Here is a 13,558-nt window from a genome sequence, read left to right as displayed (position 1 = left end):
AGAACTAGATAAAGAAGAACTAAATGCAAAGCTAGCAGAAGGAAGGAAATAGTAAACATTAGAACAGAGCTAACTGAAATAGAGAATAGAAAAACAATAGGAAAGATTAGTGGTCAGGCGCAGTGGCTCACGCCTGTAATCCCAGCACTTAAGGAGGTGGGTGCATCACGAGGCCAGGAGTTCGAGACCAGTCTGGCCAACATGGTGAAACCCTGTCTCTACTAAAAATACAAAAATTAGCTGGGTGTGGTAGTGGGTGCTGTTAATTCCAGCTACTTGGGAGACTGAGGCAGGAGAACTGCTTGAACCCAGGAGGCGGAGGTTGCAGTGAGCTGAGATCGCACCATTGCACTCCAGCCTGGGCGACAAGGGCAAGACTCTGTTTCAAAAAAAAAAAAAAAAAAAAGATGGCCAGGTGCAGTGGCTCATGTGTGTAATCCCAGCATTTGGGAAGGCCGAGGCAGGCGGATCACGAGGTAAAGAGATCGAGACCATCCTGGCCAACCAACATGGTGAAACCCCATCTCTACTAAAAATACAAAAATTAGCTGGGCGTAGTGGTACATCCCAGCTGCTCGGGAGGCTGAGGCAGGAAAATCACTTGAACCCAGGAGGTGGAGGCTGCAGTGAGCTGAGATTGTGCCTCTGCACGCCAGCCTGGGAGACAGAGCAAGACTCTGTCTCAAAAAAAAAAAAAAAAGAAAGCAGAGACATTATTATCAATTATACAGAAAGAAAAAGGATTATAGGAGGGCACTAGGAACAGTCGTGTAACAACAAATTGAACACCCTGGATGAAAGGGACACATATCTGGAAATAAAAAATCATCAAAGACAAAATTATGAAAATCTGAATAGACCTATACCTAGTTAGGAGATTGAATCAGTAATCAGTAATCTCCCAACAGAGAAAAGGCCCTGAGTTGGAGGGCTTCACAGGTAAATTCTACCAAACATTTATAGAAAAACTGATACTAACTTTCTCAAACTTTTCCAAAGTATTGAAGAGGAAGAAATACTTCCTAATGCTTTTATTATGAGGCCAACATTACCCTGTTACCAAAGCCAGACAAAGATAGTATGAGAAAAGAAAACTACAAACCAGTATCCCTTGTGAACACTGATGTAAAAATTTTCACCAGAACACTAGCAAACCAACTTTAGCAGCATATTAAAAGGATTATACCCCATGACCAAATGGCATTTATTCCCAGACTGCAAGAATGGTTCAAAATGTGAAAATCAATCAGTGTAATATATCATATAAGCAGATTGTAGGGGAAAAAAACCCCACATGATCATCTGAATTGATGCAGAAAAATCATTTGACAAAATTCAATACCCTTTCATGATAAAATCACTGAACACATAAGGAATAAAAAGAAACTACTTCAGGGGCGGGCTCCCGCCGTGGCGGGAAAACGGCGGCCGCGGCGTCTCCTCCCGGACGCTGAGGAGCCCGAGGTCACTGTGAGGCTCTGGCCTGCCGCTCGCGCCGCCATGGACGCTGCCGAGGTCGAGTTCCTCGCCGAGAAGGAGCTGGTTACCATTATCCCCAACTTCAGTCTGGACAAGATCTACCTCATTGGGGGGGACCTGGGGCCTTTTAACCCTGGTTTACCAGTGGAAGTGCCCCTGTGGCTGGCAATTAACCTGAAACAAAGACAGAAATGTCGCCTGCTCCCTCCAGAGTGGATGGACGTAGAAAAGTTGGAGAAGATGAGGGATCATGAACGAAAGGAAGAAACTTTTACCCCAATGCCCAGCCCTTACTACATGGAACTTACCAAGCTCCTATTAAATCATGCTTCAGACAACATCCCGAAGGCAGATGAAATCCGGACCCTGGTCAAGGATATGTGGGACACTCGTATAGCCAAACTCCGAGTGTCTGCTGACAGCTTTGTGAGACAGCAGGAGGCACATGCCAAGCTGGATAACTTGACCTTGATGGAGATCAACACCAGCGGGACTTTCCTCACACAAGCACTCAACCACATGTACAAACTCCGCACAAACCTCCAGCCTTCGGAGAGTACTCAGTCTCAGGACTTCTAGAGAAAGGCCTGGTGCGGGCGGCTTGCCGGGGGATGTGAGTGCTCAGGACGTGATGAGGTACTCGTGGTTCTGGAGCTCTAGAAACACTTTGAATGCATGAAAAACATGTGATGGTGCAAGGAATGGATTCAAGACATTGTTGGAGAAGCAACAAGTTTGTGATTAGTCCTTAAAACTTAGCTCCCTGGAACATTGTTCAATTCCACATTTGTTTCTAGAAACCAGCCTTTTTTTTTCCCCCTTTTGAGAAAGAAAAAAGCTTTAGGCAAATAAGTTATTCTCCCTAGCAGAGCCACATGGGTCTCCTGCGTGGAATCTGTCACACTCGGGCAAGTGTTCAGTGACTGGTAGGTATAGATACAGCAGGAGTGGCCATGTGGCCCACAGCTTTTTTCTGCCTTCTTAATCCTGGTTTCTTGGGCTGAATTTGGACTCTCCCGGAGGTGGCTCACAGGGAAGGATGGCAGATGGTGCAGCTAACAATGCTAACCAGTGCTTTTCCTCTGAGCCCTGATGCACAATAAACATGAACCCAACCCAAAAAAAAAAAAAAAAAAAAAAAAGAAACTACTTCAGCATAATAAAAGCCATATATGAAAAACCCATGGCTAACATCTTCGTGGCGAAAGACTGAAAGCTTTTCCTTTAAGATTGAGGATGGGATAAGGATGCCTGCTTTTCACCACTTCTATTCAACATACTACTGAAGTTCTAGCTAGACCAATTAGGCAAGAAAAAGAAATAAAAGGCATACCAATTGGAAAGGAAGAGGTAAAATTATCTCTGTTCATAGATGGTATGATCTTGCACATAGAAAATCCTAAAGATTCCACAAAAAACTATCAATGCTAATAATTGAATTAAACGAAGTAGTGGGATACAAAGTCAATACCCAAAAATCAGTTGCATTTTTGTATGCAAACAGTGAACAATCTGAAAAGGAAATTACAAAAACAATTCCATCCAAAATAATAAAATACTTAGGAATTAACAAAGAGGTTAAAAACGTATACAATGAGATTCAGAAAAACATTTCTGAAAGAAATTAAAGACAACATAAATAAGTGGAAACATATTCCATGTTCATGAATCGGAAGATTTAATATTGTTAAGATGTCATTACCTATCCAAAGGCATCTACAGATTCAGTGCTTTCCCTATCAAAATCTGAATGATGTTTTTTTTTTTGCAGAAAAAGAAAAAAAAAATCTTAAATTTATATGGAATCTTGAGGGACTCCAAATAGCTAAAGTTATCTTGAAAAAGAACAAAGCTGGATGACTCAATGTGCTGATTTCAGAATTTACTAAGCTACTGTGACCAAAACAGTGTGTTACTGGCATAAAGACAGACATGGAAACCAATGGAATTGACTGGAGAGTCCAGACGTAAAACCTCACCTATATGGTCGGACGATTTTCGATGGGGGTGCCAAGACCTTTCAATGGAGAAAACACAGTCATTTCAACAAATAGTGCCAGGACAACCCAGTATCTGTATGCAAAAAAATGAAGTTGGACTTTTATGTCACTTTTTAAACAAAAATCAACTCTAAATGGATCAAAGACCTAAATGTAAGACCCCAAACTATAAAACTCTTAGGAAACACAGAGCAGAAGCTTTATGACATTGGATTTGTCAGTGGTATCTTGGGAATGACACCAAAGGAACAGGCAACTAAAGAAAAAAATACACAAATTGTTCTTTATGAAAATTTAAAAAATTTGGTGCATCAAAAGGCAATGTCAGCAGTTAAAAGGTAACCCACAGTATGGGAGAAGATATTTGCAAACCTTATATCTGATAATGGATCAATATCAAAATATATAATTAAGAACTCAACAATGAAAAAGCAACTCGATTCAAAAATGGGCAAAGGACTTGAGTAGATATTTTTCCAAAGAAGATACACCAATAAGCGCATGAAAAGATGCTCAGCATCACCAATCAAGATGGAAATGCAAATCAAAACTACAGTGAGATACCACTTCACTCAAATTAGGATGACTGCTATTTAAAAAACCCCAGAAAGTAAGTGTTGGAGAGGATGTGGAGAAATTGGAAGCCTTGTGCACTGCGTGGGCGTGTATAACTATATAGCCGCTGTGGCAAACAGTATGGCGGGAACTCAAAAATTTAACAATAGAATTACCATATGATCCAGCAATTCCATTTATGTGTATGTACCCAAAATAATTGAAAGCATGATCTCAAAGAGATGTTTGTATGCCAGTGTTCATAGCAGCATTATTTACAGTGACTGAAATGTAGTCACGACCCTCATGTCATTTATCTAAAAACAAAATGTGGTACATACATACATATCATAAAATATCATTCAGCATGAAGAGGGAGGGGAATTAAGACATAGGCTACAACGTGGTCGAACCTTGAGGATATTGAGCTAAGTGAAATAGACCAGCCACATTAAAGACAAATACTATATGATTCCACCTACATGAGATACTTAGAGTAGTCAAAATCTTAGAGTCAGAAAGTAGAATGGTGATTGCCAAAGGCTAGAAAGAAGGCGGGAACTGGAGTTACTGCGTGATGAATTTAGAGTTTCAGTTTTGCAAGTTGAAGAGAGTTATAGAGATGGTTGGTGGTGAAGATGTACAACATTATGAATGGATTTAGTAACACTAAAGTGTATACTTAACTATGGTTAAGATAGTAAGTTTTTTATGCATATTTTATTGCAATAAAAAATGAAAACAGAGTTTCAATCTAGGAGGATTTTGGATGCATCTAGGCCTTGAGAAAGGAATGGTTTGATATAAATGCATGGCATCAAGAATAAATAATTATGTTAATTCATATAATATGCTATATATATTTTTAAAGAAAATTCTGTCACTGTCTTCCTGTGGGTAGGGCTAATGTCCAGTTCTTTCAGGGATTAAGAGGGCAGGGTCTGAAGTTAATCTTTGTTTGTCATAATGTTATTAATGTATTCAACCAAGATTTATTGAGAATGACCTAGCAAAAGAGACAATCTGTTGAAATTAACCAACTTGAGTACCATTTCAGTTTGAAAAATCTGTCTCTGGTGTTGGAGGTCATTCTTCAGGAACCTGCATGGTTCTTGGGAAGGTAAACCTCATGTACAAAGTCACTCAAGAATAATACTTGACAGCTGGGTGTGGTGGCTCACGCCTGGAATCTCAGCACTTGGGGAGGCTGAGGCAGGAATATCACTTGAGTCCGGAGTTTGAGACCAGCCTGGGCAGCATAGGAAGACACCTTCTCTACAAAACAGATTAAAAAAGAATTAGCTAGGCATGATGGCATGTGCCTGTAGTCCCGGCTACTTACGGCTGAGGTGGGAGGATGGCTCGGGCTCGAGAGGGTGAGGTTGCAGTGAGCTGTGATTGCACCACTGCACTCTACCCTGGGCAACAGAGCAAGACCTTGTCTCAAGACAAGAAGAAAAAGAAAAAAAAAAAAAAAGAAACAGAAAACAATAATATTTGACGGAATAAATTCCAGGGTCATACTGGAATATGGGGGAAAGAGTATGAAAGTATAAATTGGACAGATAAGGATTCTAATTGTGGTTCTATCACCAACAGCTAATCTTTATATTCATTCTTATAAAGTGATAACATAGAAGTCATTCAATTCAGTATTTATTGAGTTACTAACACAGACTCTTACTATGTTGTTAGTAGATCTACTAACTAAAGTGGGAGATCTGGAAAGGGTGGTATCAGTCAGTTTCAGAGAAAACAAAGGAAACTGGGAGGCTTCATGAAGTTGGGCCTTAACCCTGGGCCTTGAAGCATATATTTTAGATGGTATGGTGGGATTACAGTGGGATTACTGGCATTTAGTGGGATGGAAAAGGGGGAGATTTTATTAATTAGATTTAGTTACATGCTTATTATTCTTTACTGATTCTAATTTAGTAATGAGAACCTGTAACTTTTTACTCTTCAGCTACTTCAGGTTAATTGGGTTTGTGGTGATGAAGTTTGGATCATTTTATTAACAGTGATATTGTTACAGGACAGAGAAATATGTTACAGGAAAGGGATCCCGATCCAGACCCCAAGAGAGGGTTCTTGGATCTGGTGCAAGAAAGAATTCAGGGCGAGTCCAGAGCACAAAGTGAAAGCAAGTTTATTTTGAAAGTAAGGGAATAAAAGAATTGGCTACTCCATAGACAGAGCAGCCCTAGGGTCTGCTGGTTGCCCCTTTTTTTGGGTCCTTCCTTCCTTCCTTCCTTCCTTCCTTCCTTCCTTCCTTCCTTCCTTCCTTCCTTCCTTCCTTCCTTCCTCCCTCCCTCCCTCCCTCCCTCCCTCCCTCTCTCTTTCTCTCTCTCTCTCTCTTTCTTTTTTTCTTTCTTTCTTTCTCTCTTTCTTTCTTTCTTTCTCTTTCTTTCTTGCTTTCTCTCTCTCTCTTTTTCTTTCTTTCTCTTTCTTTCTTTCTCTCTCTCTTTCTCTTTTTCTTTCTTTCTCTCTCTTTGTCTTTCTTTCTTTCTTTCTTTCTTTCTTTCTTTCTTTCTTTCTTTCTCTCTCTCTCTNTCTTTCTTTCTTTCTTTCTTTCTTTCTTTCTTTCTTTCTTTCTTTCTTTGTCTCTCTCTCTCTCTCTTTCTCTCTTTCTTTCTTTCTCTCTCTCTCTCTGTATCACACTCTGTCACCAGGCTAGAGTACAGTAGTCTTGGCTGACTGAAACCTCTGCCTCCTGGGTTCAAGCTATTCGCCTGCCTCAGCCTCCCAAGTAGCTGGGACTACAGGTGCGCACCATCATGCCCAGCTAATTTTGTTTTGTATTTTAGTAGAGACAGGGTTTCACCATGTTGGCCAGGATGGTCTTGATCTCCTGAACTTGTGATCTGCCTGCCTCGGCCTCCCAGAGTGCTGGGATTACAGGCGTCAGCCACTGCGCCCGGCCGGTTATTTCTTGATAATATGCTTAACAAGGGGTGGATTATTCATGCTTCCCCTTTTTAGACCACATAGAGTAACTTCCTGACATTGCCACGGCATTTGTAAACTGTCATGGCGCTGGCGGGAGTGTAGCAGTGAGGACGACCGGAGGTCACTCTCGTGGCCATCTTGCGTTTGGTCGGATTTGTCCGGCTTCTTGACTGCAACCTGTTTTATCAGTAAGATCTTTATGACCTGTGTCTTGTGCCGACCTCTTACCTCATCCTGTGACTTAGAAAGCCTTAACTGTCTGGGAGTGCAGCCCAGTAGGCCTCAGCCTCATTTCACCCAGCGCCTATTCAACATGGAGTTGTTCTGGTTCACTCACCTCTGACAATACAGTCCCCAGGTGATAAGGGATACCTTGGACTCAGTGTGTGTTATTTTACACTACTGCATACCGGGGAACGGTGAATGAGTGAGGCCTGTCCTCTCTCGGGCTCATAGAAAAAGGCAGAAATTACCTTGCTTCTTTAGGGATTGACAGAACAAAGACAAAGGACCCTAGACTTTGGGCATAGAAATCTGTTGAAATGAGCTGGAATTGATAAAATAATTGATTATGTTTATGAATTGATAAAAGCCTACTTTCAATTCATCAAATATTGTTGAGCATGCAACAGTATGCTCAGGTACCTAAGGTGCAGTCTCTGCCTTAGAGTTATAATCCAGGAAGGGGCTGCAAGACAGACTCAGAAGATGTGGTCGACAATACATAAGCACAATGTCCGACCCTTAAGGAATGACAGGATTTCAACAGGGTGACAGGAGATGGGGAGGAATTCCAAGCAAAGGCTTTCACATGTAAACGGTGAATTCTTTGGTAAGGTCTGTTTTCCATACACCAGGAACAGTTTGCTGGCATTTGAGGGCAAGGAGTAAGATTAAATGAAAATTTTAAAATGTTTCCCCAAAGTGTTCATATGAAATTTTAAGGATGTGCCTATGGACTGGGAATAATCAAATAACATAAAATAACCATAAATAACATAAGCCATAAAATAATACCTTTTTTTCTATTTTTAGACTTGGGCCCAGAATATGGCTTGCAGTGTTTTGTTAATTGATAAAACTTCAGTTCATCACCTTCAATCAATATGTTAACACATGACTGTTTGCTTTGTATGTATCTAGGCTATGTTTATAATTATGGTCTGTCTTCTTTGGCCAAGTATATATGTATTCAGTTATCTCTTAGCTCCTTTGTATTCAGGCTGTGCAAATTTATTATAATATTGCTCTATTCCATCTTTAATCAGGCAAGCAAATATTCTAATAAAAAGTTTCAAAGTGAATTTTGCATTATCCAGTACTAGATAAATATTCTGTAACTTTGGGGCAAGGTATTTACTAGGCTCATAAAACTAGATATAACTATCCATAAATAAAATTACCTCAATAAGATTTAATGGGAGAGAATTAAGAAGCTGTGGGAAGTGAATAAGAAAAGGAAAACAAATATTATTTTCTGCAGTTTACTTTATTTTAAAACTTGGGATCATACTGTCTTCTGAGGTTTTAATCGAAAAAGTATTTTCTCTGTCATTACTGTCTTTCTTTCTCTCTCTTTCTCTCTTTCTTTCGACTGGAGTGCACTGGTGCGATCTCAGCTCAGTGCAGCCTCCACCTCCTGGGTCCCAGTTAAAGCAATTCTCGTGCCTCAGCCTCCCTAGTAGCTGGGATTACAGGCGTGCGCCACCATGCCCAGCTAATTTTAGTATTTCTCATTACCGTTTCAAAGACTATTCAGTGTTATAGTATTTTCCTTAAATAAGATTATCACTTAGGGATTTGGAATCACATTAATAAAATAATTCAACAAACTTTCACTGAGTACCAGGTACAGTTTGAACATATAAAGATGAATAAGACTTCATTATCTGCATACAAAAACATTTCTATACTCAATATATTAATACTCTCATAGTAATGTGAACAAAATACTTTAGGAATACAGAGGAAGAAACTATTAATTCTGTTAGGTGGTTTGGACGTTAGAGTTGGTCCTGGTAGGAGGAATATAAAGTTGCCCGATTAAAAAAAGATGGGATGGATGGATAGGGCATGACATTCCAAATAGAGTTCTTTCCCTGTTTTTTTCCAGAAAAAAGAAAGTTGAACTTCCTAGGAATCATAACCTTTGATACATTGTAAACACAAAGTTTAGTAGATGACTATGAAGAATGGACTCAAATGGAAGAGTGGTTAAAGGGGATTTGTGTGATTCCTTTTTAAAATCAGGTGTTCAGCAAACAAGAACTAAAAAGATTAGTGGAATCTTGAACAGATTATTGCAAGCTCAAAATTCTAAGGAAGTAAGTCAGTTGCATCTGCTTTTTTTAATAGCAAATACAAGGACCTTCAGTGTTAAAAACATTCATGAGAGATTAGCTAACACACAACAGAAGATTCTCAAACCCAATAGCTTGGGGAGAAAATCCATCTTCTCATTAACTGGAAGATTGTCAATGTAAGGGGATGGGAGTAATTCTCAGTTACTTTCATATAATCCTACTTTAAAAAGCAAGCACTGCGGGAGTATTTTCTCTTGATCCTTTGGTTCATCAAGATGCTCCCACAGGAGAAGGCTCATACAGGCTGGATGATGAGCTCATTATTAAGATATGTGATGGTCACTGGATCCCACAATATTTCTGGCATGTTTATTCCTCTTGCTGATTTGCTGACTTTTTATTGTTGTTTTATATTTATATTGAGAGCTGCTGACATGTGAATATCCCAATAGCTATCATCCCTGAAAGATGTGCTTTTCAAGAATGAAGACTGCAGATTCTCTGGAGTCAGCCTCTTGTCTCTCTCTGCTGGCTCACGCTTCACAAAATGAGAATTTTTTCTTTAAAAAGAAACCAAAAACCAAAACAGAACTGCCTATAGTGGCTCATGCCTGTAATCCTAGCACTTTGAGAGGCCAAGGAAGGAGGTTTGCTTGAGGTCAGGAGTTCAAGACCAGCTTGGGCAACAAAGTGAGACCCCTGTCTATTACAAAAAATACAAAAATTAGCTGGGTATGTTGGCATACTCCCACATCCTAGCTACTTGGGAGGCTGAGGTGGCATCACTTGAACCCAGCTGTTCAAGGTTACAGTGAACTATGCTCGCACCCTAGTACTCCAGCTTGGTCAACAGAGAAAGACCCTGTCTCAAAAAATAACAAAGATACACTGACCAGAAGCTTCAGTCTGATCCATTGTCAATAAAGAACAGTGCCAGAGCAATTAATATTTTACAAAATCAAAAAAGAAAGACTAGCAGGATTATTTCATTAGCATACTTCTCTTCATATGCACCTTTGATTTAAAAATAACTGTCCTGTAGTTTTTTATTTCTTCACAATTATCAGTTGGAAACTAAATTTGTTCATCTCATAATAAGACTGATTCTGTACGCATCAGAGAACTGCAAAAACTAAGTAACAAAGTCCATGTAGTGTTTAGAACATAGCACTTAGTAAATAGTGGTTATTATTGTTGTCCCTATCCCCACTGTCTTTCTTTGTAGATATTTACTTTCACTTTTTCTTTTATAGCAGAGCCACTAACAGGTAATAGAGAAGCAACAAGTTAGATCTTAGGAATTTAAGAAGCACTTCAAGGTGTGGACAGAAAGGGATTTGGTTCAGACTGCATACTCTTGGGCTATGGAGACAGTACCTGCAATTCCCATAGAATGTTTATAAAGCACTGTATTGCTTTAGAGGCCATGGGATTACAAAAGCTATTCTTTGTAAGACATCTTAGAATGTTGTTGATATGTGAGAATAAAATCATATTGAAAAAATACAGAAAAGTTACCATCTTTCATCAGCTCTAAGATGCAGGGTCTCACCATCTTGCCCAGGCTGGTCTTGAATTTCTGGGCTGAAGCCATCCTCCTACCTTGGCTTCCCAAAATGCTGGGATTATAGGTATGAGCCATTGCACCCAACTAATTGTTTTTTTTTTTTTTTAAATCAGTTGCAACATTTTTAGCACTGCTGTGGCTTATGCTTTGTTCCTTTCTACTACTACTTGCTTCGAATGCTGCTTAAACTGGACCCCTAGGAAGATGACGGTATTGAATGATTATATTCAGAACAATGGATATATGAATTTAAAAAGAATATACAGTCTCAAGTGTAGAATAAACAAGAGTTACTGCTTAGCATACAATAAATTTTGTATTCATTTGATTTCCCTCAAAGCCTGTATTCGAAATCTGAGTTTCCTTCTATCTGTATATAGGTTATACAGTTTTAAAAAAGGCAACAAAAAACATTTATTTCTGCTCTTCTTAGGCAATATGGTCTTTTGGCTAGAACTCAGAAATTAAAAGCTTGATTTGTTGGTTGTGTAGGCATCTTATATCTAAGGAATTATTTTGGCTTAAAGTATTTTGGGGATAAAATATTAATTATACCTAATAAGCAGAAATGTAATTATTTAAGACAGTTACTGTCTTACACATTTTTCACTTAAGACATGAAGAAGTGGTTAACACAATTTCTTCTTCTGGGACTTAAAGGAAATGTTCAAAGTAACCACTATTTAGGTCCGATCATGCCTTTGGAAGGAATTGGTATTATCCTTTGAAAATGAAAAGGCATAATTTGTTGAAGGTATATAGAATTATACAAAAAGAAATCAATACTTTTTCCATTTTTACAATTAAGTTATATCATAAGCAGTTATTTTGAATGACAGTATGAAAAAGTAGGTTTGTGTTTTAAGGAGGGCATTTTTGAATTATGAAAGATAAATAAGATGGTATGAAGATCAGCTCACTCAGAAGCAGGCATTTTCCTGCATACTAAGGAGCTTTAAAGGTTAGAGAGTAAAACAAAGGCGATCATTATGTAGTCTGCTCCACCTCATGCCTACCAGAAAATTTATTTCCCAGCCTCCCTAACTTTTCTCTTTTAATATACAGCTAACTGTTAATGAGCCCTAACTCTGACCTGGGTATGTGCCAAATATTTCACATACGTCCTGTCATTTAGTCGTCACCGTATCTCTGAGTGCACAGTAGATGCTGTTAGAATTATGTGTATTTTATAGTACAGAAACAGGCTCAGAAAAGTGAAATAACTTCCCTCAAAATAAGGTAGCCAGTAAATGGCAGAGCTGACATTCACCCTTTTCCGTGTTTGACTACAAAGTAATCCATGCATTACTTACCTTTTTTATGTTAAGTTTTGCTTTTTGGTCAACCCTATGCACTATGCCTTGAGTACATGCATAAACATTGGAAGACCATGCCCATGTGGTATCTGTAATAGAATTAGGTATTCAAATCACACATTCTTGAAACAATTAAAGAATGTATGATTTATTTACATACTAAGTTGAGAGAACGTGCATCATGCTGTGCCACACTTCCTTTCCATAGTTCTGTTAGTTTTCAGTGCCGGTATTTGCCACCTGACTTGGGTTTCCTAGATGTCTGTAATCAATGAAATATTTTCTCTTTTTTAAAATTATTTTTAAAATATATGTTTTAGTGTTGAATTACAAGATGTTTTAAGATAATATAAACCTGGACCCAAATGTCTATGTAAATGTTTATTTTATAGAGACAAGTAAATTAACCAAATAATTCAGTGAACCTTCATTGAGAACCTATTATGACCAAGGTACCATGCTGGGTGTCAGAGACTGGTTATATGGTTTAGTAGAAAGAGAAATGGTAAACGCTGTGCCAAGCATAGTGCCTGGAACAAGCAGAAAGTACATAAGAAATATATGTTAATTGAAAGGAAGAACAAAATTGAAACTGTGTCTGTCTAAATCAGCCAAATTAGTAATGTCTGCGAGTTTATTTCGTCATCTGAAATGAAGGGGAATAAAACCTACCTCAGAAGGACTGTTGTCAAGACTAAACGAGTTAGAATATGGGAATATGTCCAGAACTGTGTTTGGTACATATTAGATATTTAATAATTGTTAGTCATAGAGTGAAAAATAAGTAACACATTATTCTCATTCGCCAGCAATGTCAAGATTTAAAATCGGATTCTTATCCACCATGTCGTCGTTCCTGTATTTGCTTTATTCTGCCTGAACTTCACTAACAATCCACAGGGCTTTTGGACTCTACAAAGAAAACACACATAAAAAAAATCATACACTCTTCTATATCTACTAACGTCTGCCCTCAAATTTAATTCTGTTCTGTGACAAAGAAAATTGGCATAAAGTTATTGCTTTAATACTATCAAATACTTTTTAAAATCAGTTGCCCTCTCTAACAATAAGAGAACGTGGAAGAATAAACAAAAGGAGCAGAATGTTGTTAGAGAAACTTTGGCCACAGAAGGAGATCAGTAGGTATTGGAATTTCAACAGCTTATTTTTCACTTAATCCTATACACAATATGGGTCTTACAAACAGATTTATTGTAACTTTTTTCTCCTATTTGAGAATTGCCAGAAATAAAGCTGAGTGATAAGAAAAGGATGTGGTGTACATGAGACAGAGGGTACTGTTTATGCCCATCTGTACAGAATGTCATTCGCTTTAAATATGATTTTCCTCTTTTCCTCACAGAAAGAGAAAATGATATATTTTTC

At 38.5% G+C, this 13,558-nt stretch overlaps 2 protein-coding genes across 3 annotated transcripts in view; both read left to right on the top strand.

The window, feature by feature from the left end:
• SMYD3 (SET and MYND domain containing 3) overlaps positions 1–13,558 on the top strand; it is a 743,226-nt gene that overhangs the window by 223,677 nt on the left and 505,991 nt on the right. The window lies entirely within an intron of this gene.
• Positions 1,406–2,598, top strand: LOC112624675 (DNA replication complex GINS protein PSF2). The gene has a single exon (XM_025385523.1). The coding sequence runs from the start codon at positions 1,501–1,503 to the stop codon at positions 2,056–2,058; it is 558 nt and encodes a 185-aa protein (XP_025241308.1). The 5' UTR covers positions 1,406–1,500; the 3' UTR covers positions 2,059–2,598.

This window comes from Theropithecus gelada, chromosome 1 (assembly GCF_003255815.1).
Source record: "Theropithecus gelada isolate Dixy chromosome 1, Tgel_1.0, whole genome shotgun sequence".
Taxonomy (NCBI): Eukaryota; Metazoa; Chordata; class Mammalia; order Primates; family Cercopithecidae; genus Theropithecus; species Theropithecus gelada.
Note: the sequence above shows the minus strand (reverse complement) of the source record. Positions and strands in the feature narration are given on the sequence as shown.

Bases quoted from the DNA above. Each gene is read 5' to 3' on its own strand.
- LOC112624675 (XM_025385523.1), top strand. From the start codon at position 1,501: ATGGACGCTGCCGAGGTCGAGTTCCTCGCCGAGAAGGAGCTGGTTACC.